The sequence below is a fragment of the Cicer arietinum genome, chromosome 3 (genome assembly GCF_000331145.2).
Source record: "Cicer arietinum cultivar CDC Frontier isolate Library 1 chromosome 3, Cicar.CDCFrontier_v2.0, whole genome shotgun sequence".
Taxonomy (NCBI): Eukaryota; Viridiplantae; Streptophyta; class Magnoliopsida; order Fabales; family Fabaceae; genus Cicer; species Cicer arietinum.
The window spans coordinates 74,860,227-74,885,174 of NC_021162.2; the positions used below are offsets into that span (position 1 = coordinate 74,860,227).

The window sequence follows — 24,948 nt, forward strand, 5'->3', positions numbered from 1 at the left end:
CAAGTAAAATTTCAAATGCAGTATTCATAAGAAAATAATTGCATAATATAAATGCATGGACAAGCATAGCAACTCCATAAATCCATATCCATATCAATGCAGACACATAGAATATAGGGGTTTAATGGATAAGTATAGTAATAGCACAGAAAAGCGAAGAAAGCGTAATGTTCAAAGCAAACAAACCTGGCCCATTTGCTATGTTCCACAATTTTCCATGTACTGGGTTCTGGGATGTTACAAGGTCCTACACTAGCCTGAAATAACAAATTAACCATTAATTGAGCAATAAATTTTACATTGAATAATTATAACTTCACCGCTTCAATTCCACATAACTATAGTGCATCAGACCCAAAAATAACTAAAAAAAACAAACTGAAGCTAGAACAGTAGTGGGCGCTAGTAAATCAGCATTTCACTCTTTCATGTTTAAATTGTGACTTCTTTACTTTTAATCCAGTAGAACCTATGAGCCGCATGCAAGTAAAACTGTAATTCTATGCATTTCATCTGAATGTAGGCTTATCCAATGCGAAGTGCAGCAACAACAACAACCAAGCTTATATCAGACTACGTGGTTGTGCAGCCAATTATTCCCGCCGTTGAGTCTTAACAAAAACCAAAACTTCAGAAAAACCATATAGATCGGCATCAAGTTTTCCATAACCAGTTTCAAGCTAGGAATATCGAATATGATGTTGTGTAGTTAGAAAGCCACCTAATCTTTATAACACGGATCATATAACAGACAGCTTTACAAAAATGCATGAAGGGAAAATTATTATTAATTAAAGTGATACCAATGAAGATTCTACCATGGTCTTTGAAGAAATTCAAACTTCGTCCCTTCCCTCGAGTTTACAAACCCGAAATCTTACCACTGAGCTGACACCAAATGTACCCATACAACAATAACTAGTTTGACATGATCTAATTCCTCACTCATAGTCATAAATCAAAAATAAATAAAAAATAACTCATTTTATTAAAAAATAAATAAAAAATACTACCAAGCTTATTTAGCATTGACTCTTAGAATTCCTTTCCAAATCAATCAATCAAATCAAAACAGATCCACAAAAATCACACAATTAATCAAAAAGGCATCACCGCCGACAAAATGATGACACAGATAGAATGAAAATAAATGCGAATTTCCAAAATTGATAGAGTAAGCATAAAATAAGGCACAATGCAGATAAAAGGAAAAAGAAGAATCAATGCCTGTTGGTATAAACTGTAGAGAAGAAGAGCTGTAGATTTAGGGAACTTGGAAGTGAGAGTTTTTGTGGGAGAATTGGATCCATCGAAACCGACGTAAGAGGCCGCAGCGTAGAACCGCTTTGGATATTGCAAACCAGAACTTGCTCTCGCCATCGCCATTTCTGCTGATGATTGATTATTCAGATCAGATCCACTAATTATTCAGTTTAATTCAAACTCTTTAAACTTGGGATCTGATTATTTGTACATAAATAATTACATATATGGATGAATTGGGAACAAAATAAATTGAGTATGTAAATTACTACTAAATTGTGATTGGAGATGCTATTTTCTTATGTTATATGGCAACTTTAAGTTTTGTGTTTTTGTGATACTGCACTATTCGCAGATCCATATTATTGGCTAAAATTTTGAAATATTTCCCCAGGGTTTCGATAATTACACAGACTCCACATATATAATTTAGTCTTTACCACTGGTGTCTTTGGTTTTTTTTTTTTTTTTGTGATGCCAGCCAGCGTAAGTCAATTCAGTTTAGTTTATAATTTAATGCAACCTGTTTAAAGTTTATTTACTTTTTGGTTAAAGGTAAGTCTATATATATAAAGGGAAAAGGAACCAAGAGGCAAATAATTAAGGGAATTTAATAACAAATAATAATTAAAGGGAAAAATTCACCCTAAAAAACAAATAAACAATTAAAGGAAATAATATTTTGTTGTATCATGAAGGAAAAGAAAATGGAAACAAAACAAAATAGAAAACTGAAATAGAGAAAGTCAAAGTACGATAGAAATAAATAATGCATCCTATATATCATAAAAAAAAAAAAAAGCTACTAAAATCATTAGAAGAGACTCTTAAATTTATAGAATTAGGGAGAGAAAAAATAGTAAATCTTCTAGTTTACTCTAAAAAATTATATTTAGTCTTTTAAATATAATATGTTGGTTACTATTATTATTTTTTGCTGAAAATTATGTCAGGTATTTTAGCCTATATAATTATTATGCGATCATATCATTAGAATCAACTATTTTTATGTTTCACTAGTTCTCTTATTATCCTTCCTCTTTTATGATAGAATTAGGTTAGAATCTCTTAGTTTTCTTTTTTAACACAAATCTTAAAAGCTATCCTCATAAAAAGAACATTCTTTACAAGAAAATCCGCATAAAATTTCAGTCATTAAGAATGCGGCGAAGGGAATGATTAAGAGAAATAATTGTTTCATTGTGTAATAATAATTGTTTTAATTTTTTATAGAAATAATTGTTTTAATTTTAACTTGCTAGTTCTCACAATATATCTATACCATCTACACTTATATAAATTTCAGTTTCAATATCTATCGTATGTTTTTGAATTTATATTTGACAAATAATTATGTAGGTATCAAGAAAATTGTATTTTTGGAGTTCCCTTTATATTATTCCTATAGATTAAAAAATTGAGATAATAATAATAAGAGCTAAATAAATTTTTGGTCTTTAAAAATATATCAAGTTTTGGTTTTAGTTCCTATAAAATTTGTTTTTAAATAATGGTCTTTCAAAAAAAATTATCAATAAATTTGGTCCTTGTTTTTAATTCAACTTATGTGAATTGTTTTTATTTTTGAATAATTTTTTATAGGGATGTCAATAATATTATAAGAATCTCTCTTGTAAAAATTTTAAATTTTTTAACAAAAAAAAATTAAATATAAATTTTAAACATTAAAAGCTTGAAAAACCATATTAAATCTGTCTCCTTATTAAAAAATTATACATTTTTGTAAGAGAAGTTATTGTAATTTTCTAAATATTCTCGCAAAAGATCATTAAAAAATTTAGCCGATTCATATGACTTGATTCAAAAGCCGGACCAAAATTATTGAGAGAAAATATTTAAGAGTTTATTACTTAAACAAAACTTTTAAAGAGAAAAAAAATGAAATATAATATAATATATTTATTGAGACTAAAAAATTATTTATCATAATAGTAATAATAATAAGTGATTATTGTTCAACATTTTCTAATTAATACCCGGAATGAAGTTGGCTTATACCTTAAACAAATATTTATTTTATAAAAAATAACAATTTCAAATTTAAAAGCTAATACAAATAACGTAATCAATAAATAAAATATAAATTATACACATCGTTTAAATAAATTAATAGCATAACATATATATATATATACAATTTATTAATTGAATATTTATATCTATAATCACTTTGTGCAACTTAGATTATTGCCCATGCCCCAAAGTTGCTAGGACTTTATTTATTTGTAAATTAAATGATATCATTTTTTCTCGTACTTTTTATTTATTTATATTCTTTCTCCATCTCACTCCTTTTAAATAATTAAGCGTTTAGTATGAGTTTGATGTTGTATTTAAATATTATTTATAATTTATTTATTTTAATAAATTTAATAAAGTAGTTTGAATTTTTGATATTTCATTCAATAGAAATATAATATGTTGAAATAAATTATAATTATAAAAATTATATTTATTTTATTAGGGGTTAAATTTTTTAAATTCAAACAACACCTCTAAAAATATTAAGATGGTCCCGAGAATATATAAACATGTGTAAAAAATTTATTAAAAATTTATAAGCAAATTTATGAAATTATAAGTTTAAAAATTTACAATGAAAACACACTAATAATTTATTTTATAAAATTCAATATTTAATTTTGTTTATAGTGAATTCAGTTCAAGACACATGTAGTTATTCTAGCATAACACTGTAGAGATATTTTGTTAATTATCTATTCAATTTTTTTATTATGTGTAAAATGTTGCAATAACTTAAGAGGTACTAAGATCACTTTCTGTTTCTACAGGGTACAATACAATTAGTTATTTTTTATTTTTTTTACTAAATTCAATATAATTAGTAGATTACTATATTGGTGCCTAAATATTTGTTAACTACATACAAGTTTTTTAATGAACGTCGTCATTTCTTGAAACAATTATGCATACACTGTATCCATTTTAATAATTATGTTGCAAATACAATTTGGAGAATTTTTTTTTAATGAACATCACCATTTTAATAACTATGTTGTATATATATATATTATTTGTTTCCTCCTACTCTCTTCTTGCTGCTGAAAAAGACTCATAGTCATCGTTCTTGTGTAACTAATTTCTCCAAATCTCATCATATCATTCCTTGCAGCAGTTTTTCGCTATTGACCTCAAGCCATAAAATTGCCACGTACACTATCACCTCATCCTCTTCATACTCCATGCGTTACTATTTATAAGTAAAAATGAATCAATAAAAGTTGATGTATTTGGATCAATTAATCTAAATACATCGATTTTTATTGATAACTTTTATTTATAAAAAAAAATGCACGGAGATCACCGATGAGGACGGAGTTATTACATCATCACTACTTCCTTTAGTTCCTACCAATATTAATGTTGCTACTATGCAATACATAATTGCCGCTTCTATTGTTATGCACTATGATCTTTGATATTATAGCATTAAACATATCAAGTCCTCTCACCCCATTGACATTGAAATTATAGTGAGATGAAATTGTAAGAAATAAATGAAGGTCATGACACTACTAGATGTTAGAATATATTGCACATCATATCCAAAACATATGAATCATAGTCTCGTCGTGATCATTTATCACTCAATCTAATTGCATGAATTTAGAACACTATATACAAAAAATAATAAAACAAGACAAGATGACAATTCATATTCCTTGAAATTATTCTTTTACGGATGATTTGATATTCTTGAGTATCTCAATTGATTGCTTTGATTATAGTATAAGATCATCTTTCCTTTCTTTTTCAACTCTAGATGGAGTAGATGCAATTCAATTACAAGGTTATTGGCATATGTCTCGAATCATATATTTATAAGAAAGGTAGAGAGGGACCTACCCTTTTCACATAGGATTGAATTGGTACTACTCATCCTTTCAGTAATAGTCATAAGATATTAAATCACACTCTTCCATGACGAGTTGCAATAATTTCACTATAGATCTATTCAACTATATGCTACACTATTCAAACATGTTTGCCATGTGATATCCAATACCAATTGATCATGGGATGAATATTGCAAGACCCGTCAAAATATCATTCAATCAATGTTGTATAAATCAATGGAAGACTGGCACATAGAAATGAAATTTCTAACTTTCTTCCACTTGGGTAGACATTGGTTATGATTTATAAAATAAAACGAAACATAAGAAAACAAAAATTTTGAAATAAAAAATAAACAGAAAAATTCTGTACAGTATGTCTAAATCATCTGGATGCCTTAAAACACAATTTGCAAGTCGGGCAGGAGAACATCAATTTGTTTCCAAAAGTCAGAAACTCCATGATGACAGATAGGTAGGTAGCTTAAAAAATAACCGCTATTGACATCTACTCTTTAACTTAACCAAAATATATTTAGCTAACACTACCATCTCCGTTCAAAATCTTTTCTTCTTGTACTAAAACTGCAGTCTCATGGTCTGAACAATGACGACGCAGCATTGTTTTGCCTCTTGTACGAGCCTTGCGGCAAGGATTGAAAGGATCATTGTGTGTCTGAATGTCTTTCCTTTTTTGTCTCCTTTGCACATGCAAGAATTCATTTGCTATACATTCCAATGCTCTAACTGTCAACGGTCGGTTTCTAGTGCTCTGTCTCCTGGGATTTATATCAGGCTGTTGTTCCAAAGAATCAACATCACAAGCGATTCTCACTGGCTTCTCAACTACTTCCTGAGTAGCAGATGTTAGACATTGATCTTTTGCCTTTAGTCCATGCTCACCTTCCTCTGCCATTGCCAGCATATTGATATTCTCAGACTTAGATGGAACCTGCGGTATCTCGAGGGTGAAAGATGAACATTTCTCAACTTTAACAGCGCATTGATAACTGTTGTTGAGAATGCTTTTTTCATTAACCTCTTCTGCTCTTCTGTCAGCTGAAGAAGCAGTTGAACATCCATTCTGCTGATGACTAACTGGATCACAAACATTTTTGTTGGCATCTGGAAAGCTAGAAAACTGAGAGATTTCAAGTTTTTCTGATCTCAAACTTCCTGAAGAATTCTCAATGATGCGGTTTTTCTCTGCCTTGACACAAGCAGTCAATCTCCTCCTTTTAACAGGAAGAGCTGCATGATTAGAATCGCCTGACCTTACTCTTCGATTGAATTGATGCTTTATCATCCTCTTCAGTTGATTATCATCAAACGCATAGGTGTGTTGATTTTTCTGACTTTCGACGACCTTGTTTGCATTGTTATCAGGATTATTATATGCTTCTTTTTTACTGGTAGCCTCACTGTTGGATACACCGCTGCGACTATCAGTTTTATTCATCTTTTTTTTGTCACGTGTCCGCGTCTTAGCTTCCACCATCCTTGGCGAATCATCAGTTGAAGAGCCGCCTTTACTTTCTCTCAAAAGAGCAGTAGTTATCGTAGAAGCATCTTCCAATTCAACGAGCGGATATCTCAGTTGTTTCACCTTCAATAGTTTTCCTTCAGAAAGTGTATTGGTATCAGTAACTGTGAACTTTATTGACTTCTGTTTAATGCTTTTGGACATATCCTTGCTATGTTTTACTTTCCTCGTATATTTTTGCCCTTTATATTTTTTACAAGCAGCATCTACCTCAACTTTACACGCTGAATTAACAGGCATAGATTTCAATTCCCTTAAATCGGATGACTTTCCACCAATCACCAAACTAGTATCAATAACCATGAATTTCATATGATCTTTATTGTATGTAGAAGCTCGGGGCTTGAGGTAACATTGACGATGATCATCAGATAAATCATCTTCATTTGATCCATTTTCAGGCTCCTCCGCATTGAAGCTACCAACTTTAGCTTCTTCTTCAAGCACAAGAATATTCGGTTCAGCTACTACTTTGTTCAAGACATCACTAACAGAATCAAAGTAATGATCACCTTTCACAAGTTTTCTCCTCGAAAACTTCTCAATGCCAGGAATAAGAAAAACCAGATAATCTTTGGAGGTAACATAGCCTCGATTCTTTGGCTGCTCAGAGTGCCATCCTCTTGCCAGTAAGCGGGGCCAAACAGCTTCCCAGAAGAGTTCATTACTTTTGGTCTTGCTCAGCCGATATCCTCCCGTCAAAGATTGTATTATATCGTCGGGTCCAAGAGAAGACCAATCTTTGCAAGTTGGTGCTGAAAACGCTCGACTGTTCTTCCCAGGTTCGACGTCAAGCCTAGTAAGGTCTCCCTTCTCCTTACCAATACCTACTGCTTCCACAAGAATGCCAAGTCCAACACTAGACTTCAAAGAAGATACATATTCTTCTAGAGAAGTTCTGCCCTCCATATATGACTTAGAAACCTGAGTATAAATATAAGCAAAGTGAGGACTGAAGGAAATGATACATATAACTGAAATGATTTAAAGAGAAAAAAAAGTATTGGTATGAGCATAGAGGTTCAAATAATCATGGTACATCACAATAATATCTGCTTAACATTCAGTACTTATGTTTTTCTTAGTTAATTGGTTCTCTACATCCTTTGCTTGACTTAACACTCTCTGAAGTAGTTAAGGAATCCATAGCTGAGGGACAAAGTTTCTTCCTCGACGTAATTGTTCAAAGAAAAAGGAGTCACTATTGAGATCATTGTTAAACAAAATTATTCTTGTCGTGAACTATCATTGCACTTCAAGAAGGAAAATAAAGAAGGCTATATTTAATATTATAGGAAAACTTTTAACATTGCAACGTGCAAAGGAGTGAGGACTATATCAAAAAAGGAACACGGGAGGATAAAAGAAATTTGAAATGCAAAATGCAGTCATACTAGCTAAGCTAATCGTCCGGCAACTGGAATATGCTTTACACAGTTCATTAACAACAAAGGAGATGAGATGACACAGTTGAAATACCTGGAACAAATTATCTTGAGATTCTTCGGAGACATGAGAAGTTAAGCGAGACAATAGTTCATGTTGCCTCGGTCCAGTAAAAAGTTTTCGTCCTATCATACATTTTCTCCCTTTCATCTTCCTGCACTCTGACCATCTACGATATCCATCTGTTTTGTAAAACTTTCCATAGTAAAATGAAAGTATTTCCCCCATCTGTTTGTTCTCTAAGAATCTTGTTATCTGAATGAAATTCTTCCCAAAAATAAACAAACCAAGTACAAAACTTTTCGTATCAGCCTCGCTCCATGCGCTACTCAATCTACCAGGAACCAACACATAATTTTCACTTTTGTCCAAGTGACTTGAATTGCTGTCTCCACGATGATATCCCCCCTCTTCATCTCCGCTATACTCCATTTCATTATGTAACCATGTGACTGGGATGGGCAAACCAATTGCGAAGGAAAGTGATTTATCATGCACAGATTCTGAATCTTCGAGATTCATTCGAAGTGGAAGATGCTTTGATTTCTTAAACACAGAAGGAATTTCCACCTGGTATTCATCACCTATTCGAGGACTCAAATCCAGGTCCCCGTTAGACGCATGCTCCATGAAAATATCATTATAGTTCTGTTCAAAGGACACCATCTGCCAAGAAAAATAGGAAATTAATAAACCTGATAACTATAAACTCAAATCAAAGCTCAAGAAGAAATGTTATAAAGGAAATGTAGATTATAGATAACATCATCAAGGAGCATACTTCAAACCTCATACTTATTGAAGGAATTCAGATTCCATAAACTGATTAGATCACTAATTTTTCAAAAGCATCATACTTAATGAAGGAATTCAGATTCCATAACTATCAGTATCCAACTATCCCTAAGGAATTGATACTATGTTTTCTAACTTTACAACCCTTTGCATATTAGTTATCAAACAAAATATTAGATCTCAAATGAACTTGGGTTTAGAATACAAGTAACGTGAGCAATTTTCATGTAAGGATTACAACAAAAATAGAACACAGCTAAGACTACAAAATTCACCAATACAACAAAATATCAAAACCCTCAACATGAAATACCTAAATCACTCACATAAAAAGCTATTAAATTCCTTAGTCAAAAAACAAAAAATTTGTCAACTTTTATATCAAAAACGCCATTCTTGACAGCTTCAAAATAAATACACCATAAAATAACCAAGGGGAAAACATATACAAAACAAAAAACCCATATGCAAAAAACAATATAAAGAGGAAGAATTTTGATTACCAAGAAACAAGAAAATCAACCCCAGATCCACTTATATTCAACCTCGCAATCAAAACTCTTAAAGATTAATAAATAATAATAATATAACAAACCCAAACAACTAAGACATGTAATAATCGATGAAGTGTAAAATAAAATCGTGAAAACCAAAAGATAACAAAAAAGCACATTCATTAACAACACAAAAGATTAAAACACACCCACATTACAACCAAATAATATAAACAATTAATCGAAAATATTTCAACTATATCATTCTCCCTATTATGTTATCATCACATCACACACATAACAGTAACAAGGGTACACACACACGTTGAACAAGTTAAGGGTTGTTAACCTTTGAGCAAGTAGAAAAAACGTTAAATGTTAAAGCTTTCAAAGGGTAAATAACCACAAAGACCAAGTATATATATATACACATAGATAGATAGATAGATACAAATAATAATAATAACAAAAAAAATGAATAAATAAATAAATAAATGGGTGCAGATATTTATGAGAGAAAAACGTGAACGTAGAGGGAGAGAGAGAAAAGAATGAACCTTTGAGGAATGAAGGAAGGAAAGTACGAGGTGAAATTGTGAAGCATGAAGAGAAGAGAATGAACTTGTGTTTACTTGCTCTCTCTCACTTTTAAAACACGCCGAGTTCTTATAAACGTGACTCGTCCGAGTTCATGACACTCGAGTTGCGTTTTGTGTTGACGACGTGATTTAAAAAAGAAAGTCCTTGTTTTTGTTTTTGTGTGATCTTTGGACGCAAAATTGAAACTTCAAACGGGCTTTATGGGTGGGTTTTTTTATATTTTCATCCGTGATCCATCTATGAATTTCATAATAATATTGCTGTAAGAAATAAATAATTATTTTTACCAGAATTCTTTATAAAAGATAAAATACTAAAACTACTGTGAGATTCTCATATTATACCGTGTTTGGATCACATGGTTTCAGTCTTTATTAGCTTAATTAAATTCAGTTTTAATACAATCGCGTTAAAACTTTAGAGAATTAATTGTATTGTTCTTGTGGTGTTAACTTATATGAGAATGAGAGTTTTGAGTGATTATCGTTCTGAGTTGTTAGTCGTTGCCATACGAACAAGTTTGTTAGACAAAAAGTTACAAAATTTTAAGTGGTTATTTAAAAAAATTAATTATTTTATTGTAAAAAAAATAAAATTGTAAGAAAATAAATTCATTTAAACAAATGATCAAATCAGAATAAGAAAAAAATGTCAGTCATCAAATAAAAAAAGAAAGAAAAAAAAATTAAATAAAGAACAATAACATCGTAAATAACGTAGTTTAATTATAATAAAAAGTTTTGTATTAAAATTTTATATTCTCTTTATATGATTACTGACGAAGTTGTAAAATTACAGTGATAAAACAATATAATTTATTGAATTTGTAAAGTAACCATCTAATCCCTTAAATTAAACAACGCGGCTCAATTTAGTATCATAACTTTCTTCAATTTTAGCACCGTGATTTTAAAAACTCCATATGTGTCTCTATACATGCAAAGAAAAAAAAAAGAAGGAATTCAAAATAATATAAAGATATTTAACTAGTTTTGAAGGATGTTTCTTAAAGCAATATTTTGACTGATTACTAAATTAGTCTAAGTTATTTAATTTAGTGAACTAAATTATTTCGTAAATTTATTATTATTTTAAAATACTCAAACCGTAAAATTTAAGGAATAAAACAATGAATTATTTTCTCATTTTAATCCTTTATTTCTTGCTATGACTAACTAAGTATTATTTTATTTTATTTTGGTGTTATCGAACGATAAAATTCAAAATAAAAAGTATAGCATACTATTAAAATAAATCAAAGAGAACCGAGATACTTAACAATATTATAATATGGTGAAGATCCATAGTATGTTCTCAAATTTAGCCACTTTGGCCTTGAAGATATTTTTTTATTAGACTTATGAATATTAACCTTCATACTATAAGCTTGCAAAAGGAATGAAGCAACTCTTGAACCATTCTAACTTGGGAGAACTTTGGTCAGGTGAATAGCAAATTACTATTAATTTTGGATTGAATAAGAAAATTCTCCATGCAAAGGAGAAAGATATATATAGGGTGACAATATGTCACCTTGCCTTAAGCCTATCGTATGTGCAAAATTCTCAACTCTTTCACCGTCATGCTCTGGAAACGCTTTGTTTGTTTATAAGATAAAATTAAAATAATAACTTCTTATAAGATTAAGAATTTTAGTTAAATAAAAAAGATATAATAAGATTTAGGAAAAACTTATTCAAAAATATGAATTTATAAATAAAATTTTGAACACGTTTCTTTTGGAATAAGTTTATATAATTTTGTAAATATACTTGCAAAAATTAATTTTAAAAAAATGCTAACTTATTAATGAGAAATGAAATTATATATATATCCAAAATTTTAAGTGACTAAAAGTTATTTTTTTTTTTTATCTGTATTAAAATTGAAATTTTATGTTTGGACTATCTTCTGTAAATAGATGTTTTATTAAATTTTATTTTGAAAATAGACGTTTGATTCAAAATAATTTTATTTTAATATAATATATTTTTACAAAATAAAACTATTTGAATAATATTAATAAAAGTAATTTAAAATAGAATAAACTGTCATTTTATTCCTTGAACTATCTTTCTCTCCTATTTGATCTTTGAAGTATAGAAATATAATAAATTATTTTAAAATTATTATTCTTGCTAGCATTTTTAAAGAAATCGATAATTTGGTGAGTTAACAATAATATAGGGACTACTCCCTCCATTGTTAACGAGGCATCCTTTGTTTAGGACTAGGCAAAAAAATTAATTTTTTATTTTAATTTTTATATTATACAAAGTCCAATAATATATTATAAAAACTCTTTAAACTTTAAATTCAACAACTATACACATAAACAGAATAAAAAAGTCCTTTAAAAAATTTCTAATTTTTAAATTTTTGCATAATCATTATTAAATTTATTAATTTTTGACATAATTATTATTTTATTTGATATTTGTGTTGATGGTAGTCAATTAAAATCACATAATGATACAACTATTCATGACAAATAGAATAGTGTACATTTGAAATGATTAAAGGTATTGATTTTTCATTAAAAAGCAAGATATTAAAAGTATTGTTTTTCACTATATTAATTACTTAATTTTAGAGTAAATTTAAACAACTTAAACTGTATGCATATATTTTTTGTTTTCTATTTAATATTGAGAAATTAAAATCATTTGAATGATGATAAATTAAAATAAAATTGCATTAAACTTGAACGTTTTTTAAAATATAAGAACAAATTAGACATTGATTGATTAGATTTACTTGTAGAACTTAAAATTATAAGAGAGATAATATAAGTAGAAAATGACACACCAATTGATATACTTAATTATATAAGAAAATTATATTATTTTCAAAATACATATATTGCTTATAGAATAATGTAACAATTCATGTAATTATATGTTACAAGAAATATTAAATAGATTAATTTTATTATCGATTGAAGAACAAAATGTTAAACAAAATCAATCACAATTATTTGATAAATTATTTTGCATAAAAAAATGTGAAAGATAAATTTTAAATAAAATATTAATAATTTATTAACGTTGAAAAGGCAAGTGTCTGATCATTTTACTTTAGACCTCATAATGTACTGGGTTGGCCTGAATTTAGAGCAGAAAAATAATTTTTTGAATAAGATAATAAATAATTAAAATTATTATGAACTTTTTTTTTTATCAAAAAAAAAAAACAAAGATAGTTATTATTAAGTTTTATAGTTTAAGGACAAAATAAGAGATAAAGTAACACTTTGAGGATTTAATAAATGATTTAATTTTTTAACTATTTAATTGCAAAAAGAATATTATGTTATATTTCATTTTATTATTATTTGTAAGTGTGTATGGATTGATATTACATTATTAAACAGTTTTATACAATTAAATAAATAATATTATAACACAAATATATAACCACATACAAGAGTGAATGAAAATTCAAAATTCAAAATATATTATAAATATAAATAAATGATACCCCCTTCAATTTTATATATAAAATAAAATTTAATAAATAAAAAATGATATACTTGACCTAAATTTTTAATGATATATACGATTTTTTCTTTTATTTAAGACTAAATGACGACTTCAAATTTAATCTTACACAAAAAGTCCAAAATGTATAACAACGAGCTTTTTTTCTTTTCTTTCTAATATACTGTTTGATCTCTTGGAAGCTGTCAAGTTCTTCTTCCCCACGCATTCATCTAAATTTTTTTCTTGATAAGTTAATTATGTCCTTATGTGGAACACAGGATTAAAGACTCAGGGATAAGCCAATACAAACCTAACACTTGTTGATGCTTAAAATAAATTCAAAATCAAAGTCTTAATTAAATAAATAGAGGTATTTCTTAAAATTAACAACAATATTCGAATATAATTTTATTTAAATTCTACATTTTTTGTTTTATGAGATTTAAAATATTTTAATTAATATGTCAATAATTGTATTTTTTTTATAATTATGATGTCTTTTATTTTTACTACTTAAATTTTTTTTTTATATCTAAATATACATAAAAAAAATAATTATATTTCAGATACCTAAAACTTTAATTTTACTAGCTTTAACATTAGAATGTCCATAAATACAACAAGCCTACAATGATAAATATAGTAAAACTATTATCTCTACCTCTACGAAAATCTATAACAAAAATTTAGAGTCCTAGAAAGACTCTGTACCCAAAAAAATAGTTAAAAGAGTTTAAAATGAACACTTGCTGAATTGCTTAATTTTTAAAAAACAATCAAAGATTTTACAAACTAAGCAGACTATTGGTTTTCAAAGATACCAACAATATAATCTGTAATTTTATAGGTACTTAAAACACATACCCTTGTTATGGTTAAATATTTATATATATATATATATATATATATTTTGACACTTTTAAATATGTTTTTTTTTAATGCCCCGCATAATAAAAGACCACTTCTTTTTATAATGGAATATATATATATATATATATATTAAATTTTTATAAAATTTAAATCTTTTAATTTTAAATATTCTATAATATTTTATTTTTATTTTTAGATTATATAAACAACTAAATTATGTATGTGATAAGATTATACATATTTTTTAAAATGAATTATCAATTATTTTGAAAAAATATATCAAAATTTTTAACTTATATTTATATATTATTAGACTCCAATTTTTATATTTTATAAAAATAAATTAGTAATTTATTATTCTTATTCTATTCATTTGATTTCTAATCCAACCTAAATTATTTAATAAAAACTAAACTCAAATTCTAAATAAACTGTTTAGCTAGTGAGACATTATAAAATAAATTTCATAATATTTATCGTATCCTACTATCTAATCAAACATTTGATTGAGATATAATATACTATAGTTATCGTATCATGCGTACTAAACATATTTTAAATAGTCTTCATAATATTTTAGTCTCAAATATAAACTAAAATAGGAAAGTCATGATGTCCTTTTTAGTAAAAAACACATTTATTTTATTTGATCTAATTAATAATTATTGTTTATATTTAAGACCTGACATATTTAAATCCATAAATTAAAGGTAAACTTTACACATTTTTTTTGTAAACTTTTTTTAGAGTTTTTGTGTATTTGTTACAATTTACAAAAAATTAAAATATAAATACTACTTAAAATGAGAATAATGTATTTTTAGTAGTTTTTTTTAAAATTGATATTTAAAAAAATTATTTTCACTACCACACACAAAAACAAAATAACTTCACATTTTTAAAAAAATATCTTTAGAAAATTGTTTTTTCAAATAATTCATTTTTCATTTTTTTTTACCAATAAACTCTTTGCAAAACTATATATATCAATTTACCATTTATTTTAATATAGTAGAAAGCCGCCATTTACAAATGACACTTGATAAAGAAAGTCTAACTTTTTAATGACAATTTAATATTGTGCAGTTATTTTTTCAAAATATATAAGTCATAATACATTGTCATTTTTTAACTTAACGAATAAATATATATAATTATATAATTCATTCATAAAAAGTAAAAACACAAATTTTACCAAAAATATATAGTTTAATTAAAATTGTCTGGAAAATTTGAATAACATTATTTAGTAGTATGTATTTGAGTAACCAATTACCGAACATAGTATGTATTTTCATAGTATGCATTAACGAACGTAAATGTATAGAACATGGTTTGGATAATATTTTTTAGTATAATCACTTAACGTCTAATACATGTACTATTTGAACGATATTTTTTAATTCTCTACATTTAAGAATTGTGATATATTATTTCACTTTCATATGAGAGTTAATATCATTAATTAGGTATATGTGGAAAATCTTATTTGTAGATTTTGAATACATTAACAACCTCGTACACATCAGATATATGCGCTAAATAATTTTGACGAGTGTAAGAATATGCATATATGACATATGAAAAAAATTCGTGTATAACGTGCAATTTTCCATAACCACACAATTTTGTTTGAAGACTGACTTCGAAATGATCAATTGGTCGCACCTTTCTTGAGTTTATTGTTTCATGCACCATGAAAGAATAACAATTTTAGCCAAATCGTATGACTTGGTGAGTGTTAAACTTACCAATTTCATATTTAGTATTGTACATGCAATCATCCATGTATATTAAACCATAAGCTAATGATGTCTAATATTGTTATCCATTTTTTGCATATAAAATTTTCAATATGTAATAAGTTGATTGAACCAAAACAGTGATTGAGATATTGCAAGTGCTCTTAAGCAATGTGTTTATTGACTCGACGACAATGTTTGTTTTTATGTCCACTTTGGATCTTGAGAATACACCATAGTTCATTGTTATAGGAGAATATTATTGACCCATCTTAAAGCCTATGAATTTGCCATCATGATTTCAGTGCGGTAATATTTGAATGATGACTCACTTAATGAATGCTCTATTATAAATGAGGTAAAAATTATCAAATATTATAAAGTGATAAGTGGAAAATATATCAAGAAGAATTAAATAATTATCTATACATACAACTTTTAAGCTTATTTGTAAATAACGATTTTATAGTATACAAAAAAGCAAAGTAGGTTGATCTAAACAATTTCAAAAACATATTAATTAGAAAAAACCTATATTTTTTATTTCTAAAATAGAATATTTAAAAAAAAAACTGAAAAAAAGTTCTCTAAATTATAAAATATTAAGATATATATATTTTTTTAAAAATCTATGTCTCAAAATTGTAATTTATTTTTGTCACTTTGCATTAGGTTTATTTTGTTTTGTCCACCTAGCTTAGACGTCTTCTCCGAGTCCGACCATTGCAATGCATAATTACAATTACAACCCACCCACTGTATTTTTATTTATTATTATTTTTATTTCCCCTCTCTCTCTCTTTCTCTTTCTCTTCTTTCTCCTCTCCGCTCGTTTTGTATCAGATTCAGTGCTCTCTGCTTCCTTTCCTGCCATTTTCTTTTTATTTATTATTATATTTAAATATTTTAAAATATTAATCAATCAATGCTTCCTCTTCTTCTCTCCCCTTCTAATTTCTCGCTGTATCATCATTCTTCTCTTTAATTTTCTTCTCTCTCTTAATTTGACCTAAATCCCCTTTTCCTTCTACTCTCGACTCCGATTTCGCCCTATAATGCCAATTCCCTCATCGTTTTCACTCTAATTCATTGTACTCTCCTCTCAAAACTCAACACTGCATTATTATTATTATTAATTTTTTTTTCGCCTGACGTCAATTTCGTTCGTTGATTTTTTAGGTACTGAATTATCGATCACAAGTTTCCGATTTAAGAATCAGTGGCTTGATGGCAGTGTTGATTGTGAAGGTGCACTGTATGTCTGAGTATTGAGTAGGAGGAGGGGATTGTGTCCTCTCCTCTGTTCCGCCGTCGACGTCGACGATTCCGGTGGCAGAGGCTCTGTTGTGATTGTTGTTGAGATTTGAGATTCGTGGTTATTGAATTTTTGTGTGTGAAAAATGTATGCTTCGGTAGCAGATAGGGGATATGAAGGGAGTGGCGGAGGTTCAGGACCTATTTTGATTCCGAAGCGTTTTGTTTGGCCTTATGGAGGAAGAAGAGTGTTTCTCAGTGGTTCTTTCACGAGGTATGTATTCATTATTATTATCACGGTAGTTGCTGTTCTTAACTTCTTTGTTTGTTATACAATTTTGACATTGATTGATTTATTGATTATAAGATATATGATAGATTGCATTGTGTTTTTTAATTTATTTTTGTTATTTGTTTATTAATGCAAGAATTCGATTTGATTTGCTGGTATTAATTTTGTGTATGTGGACAGATGGTCAGAGCATATACCTATGTCTCCGATGGAAGGATGTCCTTCTGTGTTTCAGGTTATTTGCAGCTTGATGCCGGGATATCATCAGGTTGTTTTTCTGGCTTTTATGAATTTGGTTAACTTGGGAAGAAATAATGTTACTTGTTACTATGATTAGTTTTTTTTTCCTTATGTTGTTTACTTGTGTGTGGCTGATTAACCGTTAGGTCTGAATTGAGATTTTAGTTTAGAATTTTCAGAAACAAAATGGGAACTTTGTGATAATTTCCAACTTCCATAGAGTTTGTATCACTAATTGATTGGTAAAATTGGGGTGGCCTTTGTGGATGGCACAAGAGCTGACTTTCCCCCTTTGGAGTTATGGGAAGGAGTGAACAAGTAAATGTTAATGGTTGAATTTGAGATGTGAAAACATCAGGGTGATTTGTGTCTATTCTGATTATGGACGAAGTCGTGTAAGCAAGCATGTTTCCTCAAAATCAGAATGTTCACCTAGATTGGTAAGGCTAGGATTTTACACTAATGGTATATTTGATGATATCATGTAATTCATCAAGTATAAGCATATTACAATTTACAACCTAGATTGGCAATCAGACTATCTTCTATCAATCAGCACCTTTCGTAAACTATATTTTTGTTGTGTTATATAACTCAATTATCATTTGTTGGTTTGTATCCTATCTTTTTTTTTGGGAACTGATTTCCTTATTGCTTAAAATCTAATTTTTTTTGCTAAATAGATTTTGGACATTTGGTAGGTTGGGTTATATATTGAGTATCATGTAACAAACATTAATTAAATAGACCTTTTATATTATGCTCACATTTTGGCATGTCTAGATATATTTATATTAGCTTTTAATAAGATGTTCCATCGTTTCTTCATTAATTAGTAGATAGTATTTGACATTTTGTTTATCTTAGTAGTATTTTACTTTCATGTGCTTTCATTTATGTAATGTTGGTATGTATAATATAATCCACCTGTTTGACACAGTATATAATATTCTGGGAAGTCTTACTGACGAGGAGAATATTATTTCCCAATTATATGCAGTACAAATTTAACGTGGATGGCGAGTGGCGGCATGATGAGCAGCAGCCATTTGTAAGTGGGAACTATGGAGTAGTAAATACTATTTATTTAGTGAGAGAACCAGATATTTTACCTTCCATCTTAAGTGCTGAAACACCCAGTAGGTCCCACATGGAGGTTGACAATGATGTCTTTGGGCATGCAGTGCCAGTAAGTCTATTCTTCCTTGTAATCTTAAACTATATGCTGCACAATAGAGAATGCTCAACTTGAGAAACTTTACCAGGAAGCTAATCCAAGGATGTCAGAGTCTGATCTGGAGGTCTCTCGCCACCGTACATCTGTATTCTTGTCTACACATACTGCGTATGAATTGCTTCCTGAGTCTGGGAAGGTTTGAATACTTTTTCTTTCGCAATTTTTTTCACTTCCCCATTCAACAGTATTTTGAGACTTATTTTATGTTGGCTCATTATTATTTGTTATATTATAATTGCATTGCAGGTCATTGCGTTGGATATAAATTTACCAGTTAAGCAAGCATTCCATGTTCTGTATGAACAGGTATTTTCCTCTTTTTTTAAATATATTTATCTATCTGCATCAGAGCTGATGCACACACCCATGCCCATGGATTAAATGCCCATCTGTATGGCTAAGTTGTACCTTATATATATATATATATATATATATAGTATAATTTAATGTGATCTGTTTTCAGGATGTATCTATGGCCCCGCTATGGGATTTTTGCAAGAGTCGGTTTGTTGGAGTGCTTAGTGCAATGGACTTCATTCTCATATTGAAAGAGGTTTGTGGGTAATAAAACCATTATGCAACCCTTCTGTGCCAATTTTTGGTAAAAGTCACCCTACGAACTCTAATTTTTATAGGGTTGACATTTTGTGTGATTTAACAGCTGGTTAAATGATAGTTAATAAAATTTAATGGGTAATAAATCACATCAAATTTTTTACGAGAATCATGTTATCATTATTTTAGGCTAATAATAGATCATTTGTAGAGCTCATATAAGATTGTTTCAGCTTATACAAAAATATACTTCCTTTGGTCACCATTATAAGAAAAAAAAGTCTCAAATATTGGTCATTATTATAAATAAAAGTTAACTACTTTTGAACCATTTAATGCCATTATTTCTAATATACCATCATTTAATTAACAATATTTAATGCGGATAGTTGACTGTTTGACACTAAAAAAAACAGTTTAGTAAATTTGACTTGTGCTTTACATGAAATCTAGAAAATGAATCTTAACTAAATTTCTTAATAATTATGAAAATAGTTTTTTTGCTTATAATAATGCCCGGGGGGAGTATATATGGGAAAAAGACTTAAAAAGACGAGCATTGCGAAATCACTTGGGTGCTCTTGTCTTTGGGCTAAATGTCTTGTAGTTCTTCCATTGTAGATATTTATGGTTGGTCTGTATGCTTGTGAACATAACTGCCATTATGGTTGTTCATTGCTACCCTTTAGTATCTATGATTCATAGTCTACTCTTCTAGTTGATTGCATGATGTTTCTGTTAATTCAATTGTTTGTAATGGATAATTTCAGTTGCGGAATCATGGATCAAATTTGACTGAAGAACAACTTGAGACTCACACTATAGCAGCCTGGAAAGAGGGAAAATTGAAGCTACACAGGACACTTGATAATAATGCGGTATCAAGTCCTCATTGTTTTGTACATGTAAGTGCTCCTGACTACTGTGATAAAATTTTCATGTATGAGTCAGTTCACCCAATTTCACCCAGTTACCAACACCCTCCTATATCTGTCTATAATCTTTTAGCAGCACCTTTCCATGTGGTTTTGTCCTATCAGTAATGTCACACTTCTACTCCATTCCTTCTCTCAGTTATTCATTATTCCTCTTCTCTCTACAGTATTTATCATTTTGTGTCATCTTATTTTTGAGAGCTTTTGCATTCATATAAATGATGGTTTAACATTATATGTTGAAGAAAATGCATTTTAGCGTACTTAATTCTAATGATGTTTAAAGGACTGGAGTTAAACCCTTGAATCTGTTGTAATACTTTTTATTTGTTTTTGATCTTCAGGCTGGGCCCCATGAATGCCTAAAAGACGTGGCTTTAAAGGTTTTACAAAACAATGTGTCAACGGTTCCTATCATTCATTCTTCTTCGGAGGATGGTTCATTTCCCCAACTGCTTCATCTTGCTTCCCTATCAGGAATTCTAAAATGTAAGCTTCTAGGTCTATTGGCTGTAGATAAATGGTTTGGAAGTTGGAACTGATGCTTGGAATAAATTTTCAGGTATATGCAGGCATTTTAAGCACTCTGCTGGCTCTTTGCCCATTCTTCAACTTCCGATTGGTTCAATACCTTTGGGTACGTGGGTGCCTAAAGTTGGGGATCCAAATGGACAGCCACTTGCAATGCTAAGGCCAAATGCTTCTCTTGGTGCTGCCCTGTCGATGTTTGTTCAAGGTGATCATTCTTATGTTTTAAAGTTATCTAGGTTTTTTTTCTTTCTGGTTTGTTGCTGATTTATGTATGTCCTTTTTGTCTATAATTTTTTCATGAAGGGGTGCCAGGGGATTCTTTCAAAGACTTCTTGTAATATAAAAAAATGATATCCATTAATTAAGGGAATAGAAAACGTTTCTAGCTCACGATTTAGTTTTTAGTGACGACAATTTTGCTAAAATCACGGTACTTTCCATCTGTCTTTTTTATTCTAGCTTTTGGTATCCTATGTAAATACGCTTTCTCTTTGCAGCTAAAGTTAGCTCAATACCAATTGTGGATGATAATGATTCATTGCTTGACATATATTCAAGAAGGTAGTGTTTTTTCCTCCCCCTTTTTTCCTTGTGTGTGATTCTTATATTTATAAATTATAATTTTGAAATGTTTCCTAGAGCATATATGATACACGCCAATTATTTTATTCGCAGTGATATTACTGCATTGGCTAAAGATAAAGCATATGCTCGGATATCTCTGGACGAAATTAGTATTCATCAGGTACCTACAATGTGACGACTTTTGAGATTTAAATTTTAGTAGATCTTTTTGGCTGTTCTTCAGCGAAAAATGAATCTAAATATTTGCACTTCACGGTTGTAGGCATTACTTTTGGGACAAGATGCTAATTCTCCGTATGGGCTCTACAATGGCCACAGATGTCATATGTGTTTGAGGTCTGATTCGTTGCACAAAGTGATGGAGCGGTTGGCTAGTCCTGGTATTACTCTGTTTACTAACAAATAAGCATAAGCTCCCTCTCCTTTCTTAAGAGAAATTATATTTTGACTATCAAAATATAAGAAACCACATATTTGACAACAAAAGAAACCACATATATGAATTGCGATAACCATACAAATTGTTGTTGAAATTTGTGTCAAAATAAAATATTTCTTTCTTAAAAGGGAAGTTCCCCTGTTCACCGGTTTTCTGCACTTTGCAGGGGTTAGGAGACTTGTGATCGTGGAGGCTGGTAGCAAGCGTGTGGAAGGGATTATTTCATTAAGTGATGTGTTCAGATTCTTATTGGGCTAGTTGGGAGGGATATATTGGTGATCTTATTTATATGAAGGGAATAGCAGTGTTAGTATCAATCAGCACTGGAAGGGAACTGAACTATTCTGTTCGCTCTTGTTTTCTATAAATACTATTTCTCATAGTCTTTGATTGGGTGGACAGCTTTTGCTGTTTGCCCAAATGCTTTTTTTAGGGTAGAAATTGGAGAGAAAATTCTGTAAATTGAGGATCATTTTTCTCCTTTGTGCCGGCACATCTGCAATGTCTGTGTCCAGTGCTAACAGAATTCAAGGAGAATCTAAAAAAAAAAAGTTAATAAAAATGGACTAGGAAAAGATGAAATATTTAGCCATATGCAGCAGCACGAATGCCTTTGGCTAGTTGTATCCTTGTAATTTAAGGTTTATTTTGTCCGATGATTATGACTTTTATTATTATATTTACAAACTATTGATCATTTTACCAAATTTACCAAAAATAATCCTTAATCATACTCCTACACCTGATAGTGTACCATGGAATGACGAAAATGTTCCTTAATCTTTTGTTGAACTATACTCATTCCTTTCAGCATTTTTGGAAATATATACACAGTAACCTTTAAACTTGAAGTTTACGGCATACAAAAAACGTAAAATGTAAATATGAAGTTCAGGGTATATCGGAAAGTTAAAGTTCGGATATATAAATGTCATGAAATTGAATTTGAGATAAATAACTAAATTTAATCTTTAAAATTTTATTTATTTATTTATAAAGCTGTATATTTTTTAGAGGATAATAATAATAATAATAATAATAATAATAATAATAATAATAATAATAATAATAATAATAATAATAATAATAATAATAATGTCAAACTCTAATTCAACTGATAAATACTCTAATTCAATTAATAAATATCGATATTATTAGATTGTACATTTTGTCTTGAGTTTGAAATCGAGATCTTACAGTTGTGTGAATTAATTACAAACAATTGTATGAGTTAATTATGATGAAATTTACATCTCTTTTAAGATTTTTTTAAAAAAATTATTATAACTCCACTTTATAAATGAATTACCGATAATTTTTTTTTTAATTATTTGATCATTTAAAAATGTTTTGATGTTTACTATGTATAATTTAAAAATTTAACAAATGATGAATTGTGATTGTTTAATGATGTAAATAATTTTACACAAAAATGTATAATTATTTTCATTTTAACGTGTAGTCGAATCACAGTTATTACATGCGGCAGGGTTGGACTCAGCATTTTGAAGCTTAAAATAAACTTAAGAAAAAATAGAGACTTTTTTAATGTTAATAATTTTTCATTCATTTACCTATTATCTTTTTTGAAACAAAATATTTTAATTATGTTAATCGGTGTGTTTTATATTTGTGAGGTCTTTTCCTTAGTGTACATAATTTTTTATTTTAGATATAGAGTATAGGAAAAACAATAATATTTTAAGGAGACTTTACTTTACTGGTTTAGACCTTAGGTCGACCTTGACACATGGTTAATTATCATATTTAAAATAGAATAGAAATAAAAGAAACCAATATAATTTTAATAGAATAGAATAGAAATAAAAGAAACCAATATAATTTTAATAGAACACAATCAGTTATATTTCAGTTAAGAAAATATTTTAATTTTGTATCCTATATTTTTAGAAAAACACATGTGAAATAATGTTTTTAAGGAAGAGATTGAGTACTTATTTCACCATGTAAGTGAAGTTAAAAAATGTGAGTAAATCCTAAGTCAGTAATCTCTCCATTAAAATCCAAATTGCATATTTTTTAAACCGTAAGATCCAATGAATTTGATCGGTGAAATCACTAACATAACTCTTTAGTGTCGAAATTTCAACATTAGATGATCCAAATACTTTTCTTTTCAAAAATTATGGTGTATAATTTTCAACAAAATAATTCAGAAGCAAAAATATACTGTGCATGACACGAATTACAACACTGTTTGGCTAAACGAGAGAAATATGATTATTCAGTATTCCCGACCAATATATTAGATGATTCCATTATGGCAGGTTAACTTTGCTGATGGATAACATAAGCAGACATAACCTTGGTACTGAACACTACTTCTAGCCAACTCCCAAGAACTTTCATCTTTTTTCAATTGACTTGGTATACAGGTAAGTTCAACAGCAAATCCCAGAAAAAAACAGACCTTTAGAGGCTTGTATCACATTTGAATTTTGGTAATCGGTAGTAGTTATGTGCAACAACCAACCGGTTGACAAAAATGTGTTCATATGGAGCTATAGCCTATAGGGCTATCTTTCAATCACACGCCTACTGTTTCTAAAGTCACCACCACTCTTCTCATCCATACTATATTTATGTCCTCTGCCATTTTCCCTGTCATAACTCCGGTCATTTCCTCGGGACCCTCTATCATTCCCATAAGACTGCCGCGGGGATCGTATTCGGTCATTTCGTTGAGACCCTCTTCCATTACCATAAGATTTCCGGGACGATCCATCAAAATCTTCAAATCTCTTGC

At 29.0% G+C, this 24,948-nt stretch overlaps 4 protein-coding genes across 7 annotated transcripts in view; 1 reads left to right on the forward strand and 3 right to left on the reverse strand.

The window, feature by feature from the left end:
• LOC101501039 (acyl-CoA-binding domain-containing protein 4) overlaps positions 1-1,650 on the reverse strand; it is an 11,042-nt gene extending 9,392 nt beyond the window's left edge. Inside the window, exons 1-2 of one of the 2 annotated variants that reach the window (XM_004494549.4) lie at positions 1,228-1,650; positions 187-257 (exon numbers count right to left, since the gene is read on the reverse strand). In XM_004494549.4, the coding sequence (XP_004494606.1) occupies positions 187-257; positions 1,228-1,386 (230 nt within the window). In that variant the 5' untranslated portion in view covers positions 1,387-1,650. The remainder of the gene's footprint in view (positions 1-186; positions 258-1,227) is intronic. The other variant, XM_004494550.4, reaches the window with a different exon arrangement.
• A 3,700-nt stretch (positions 1,651-5,350) lies between these two features.
• On the reverse strand, positions 5,351-10,176 carry LOC101501579 (uncharacterized). 3 transcript variants are annotated; one of them, XM_073365658.1, is made up of 3 exons: positions 9,977-10,176; positions 8,164-8,778; positions 5,351-7,608 (listed from the first exon to the last, which is right to left on the reverse strand). In XM_073365658.1, exons 2-3 carry the CDS (start codon positions 8,758-8,760, stop codon positions 5,677-5,679), a joined length of 2,529 nt encoding a protein of 842 aa, XP_073221759.1. In that variant the 5' UTR covers positions 8,761-8,778; positions 9,977-10,176; the 3' UTR covers positions 5,351-5,676. The 3 variants fall into 3 exon arrangements, with proteins under 3 accessions (XP_073221759.1, XP_027188142.1, XP_073221757.1); XM_027332341.2 differs by having other exon boundaries at positions 8,164-8,796; XM_073365656.1 differs by lacking the exon at positions 9,977-10,176 and adding an exon at positions 9,429-9,941 and having other exon boundaries at positions 8,164-8,796.
• Positions 10,177-16,887: 6,711 nt separating this feature from the next.
• Positions 16,888-22,837, forward strand: LOC101501891 (sucrose nonfermenting 4-like protein). Its single transcript, XM_004494552.4, has 14 exons — positions 16,888-17,204; positions 17,293-17,641; positions 17,840-17,927; positions 18,900-19,088; positions 19,165-19,272; positions 19,383-19,442; positions 19,600-19,689; positions 20,462-20,596; positions 20,971-21,115; positions 21,189-21,362; positions 21,655-21,718; positions 21,833-21,902; positions 22,005-22,122; positions 22,348-22,837. Exons 2-14 carry the CDS (start codon positions 17,514-17,516, stop codon positions 22,437-22,439), a joined length of 1,461 nt encoding a protein of 486 aa, XP_004494609.1. The 5' UTR covers positions 16,888-17,204; positions 17,293-17,513; the 3' UTR covers positions 22,440-22,837.
• A 1,892-nt stretch (positions 22,838-24,729) lies between these two features.
• LOC101502432 (uncharacterized) overlaps positions 24,730-24,948 on the reverse strand; it is a 3,740-nt gene continuing 3,521 nt past the window's right edge. Inside the window, exon 6 of the mRNA XM_073366534.1 lies at positions 24,730-24,941. Within this exon, the coding sequence (XP_073222635.1) occupies positions 24,730-24,941 (212 nt within the window). The remainder of the gene's footprint in view (positions 24,942-24,948) is intronic.

Bases quoted from the DNA above. Each gene is read 5' to 3' on its own strand.
- LOC101501579 (XM_027332341.2), bottom strand. From the start codon at position 8,796: ATGGTGTCCTTTGAACAGAACTATAATGATATTTTCATGGAGCATGCG. The intron at 7,609-8,163 runs GTATTTCAACTG...ATTTATACTCAG, and splicing joins CTCAAGATAATTTGTTCCAG to GTTTCTAAGTCATATATGGA.
- LOC101501891 (XM_004494552.4), top strand. From the start codon at position 17,514: ATGTATGCTTCGGTAGCAGATAGGGGATATGAAGGGAGTGGCGGAGGT. The intron at 19,089-19,164 runs GTAAGTCTATTC...AAACTTTACCAG, and splicing joins TCTTTGGGCATGCAGTGCCA to GAAGCTAATCCAAGGATGTC. The intron at 22,123-22,347 runs GTATTACTCTGT...TGCACTTTGCAG, and splicing joins GGAGCGGTTGGCTAGTCCTG to GGGTTAGGAGACTTGTGATC.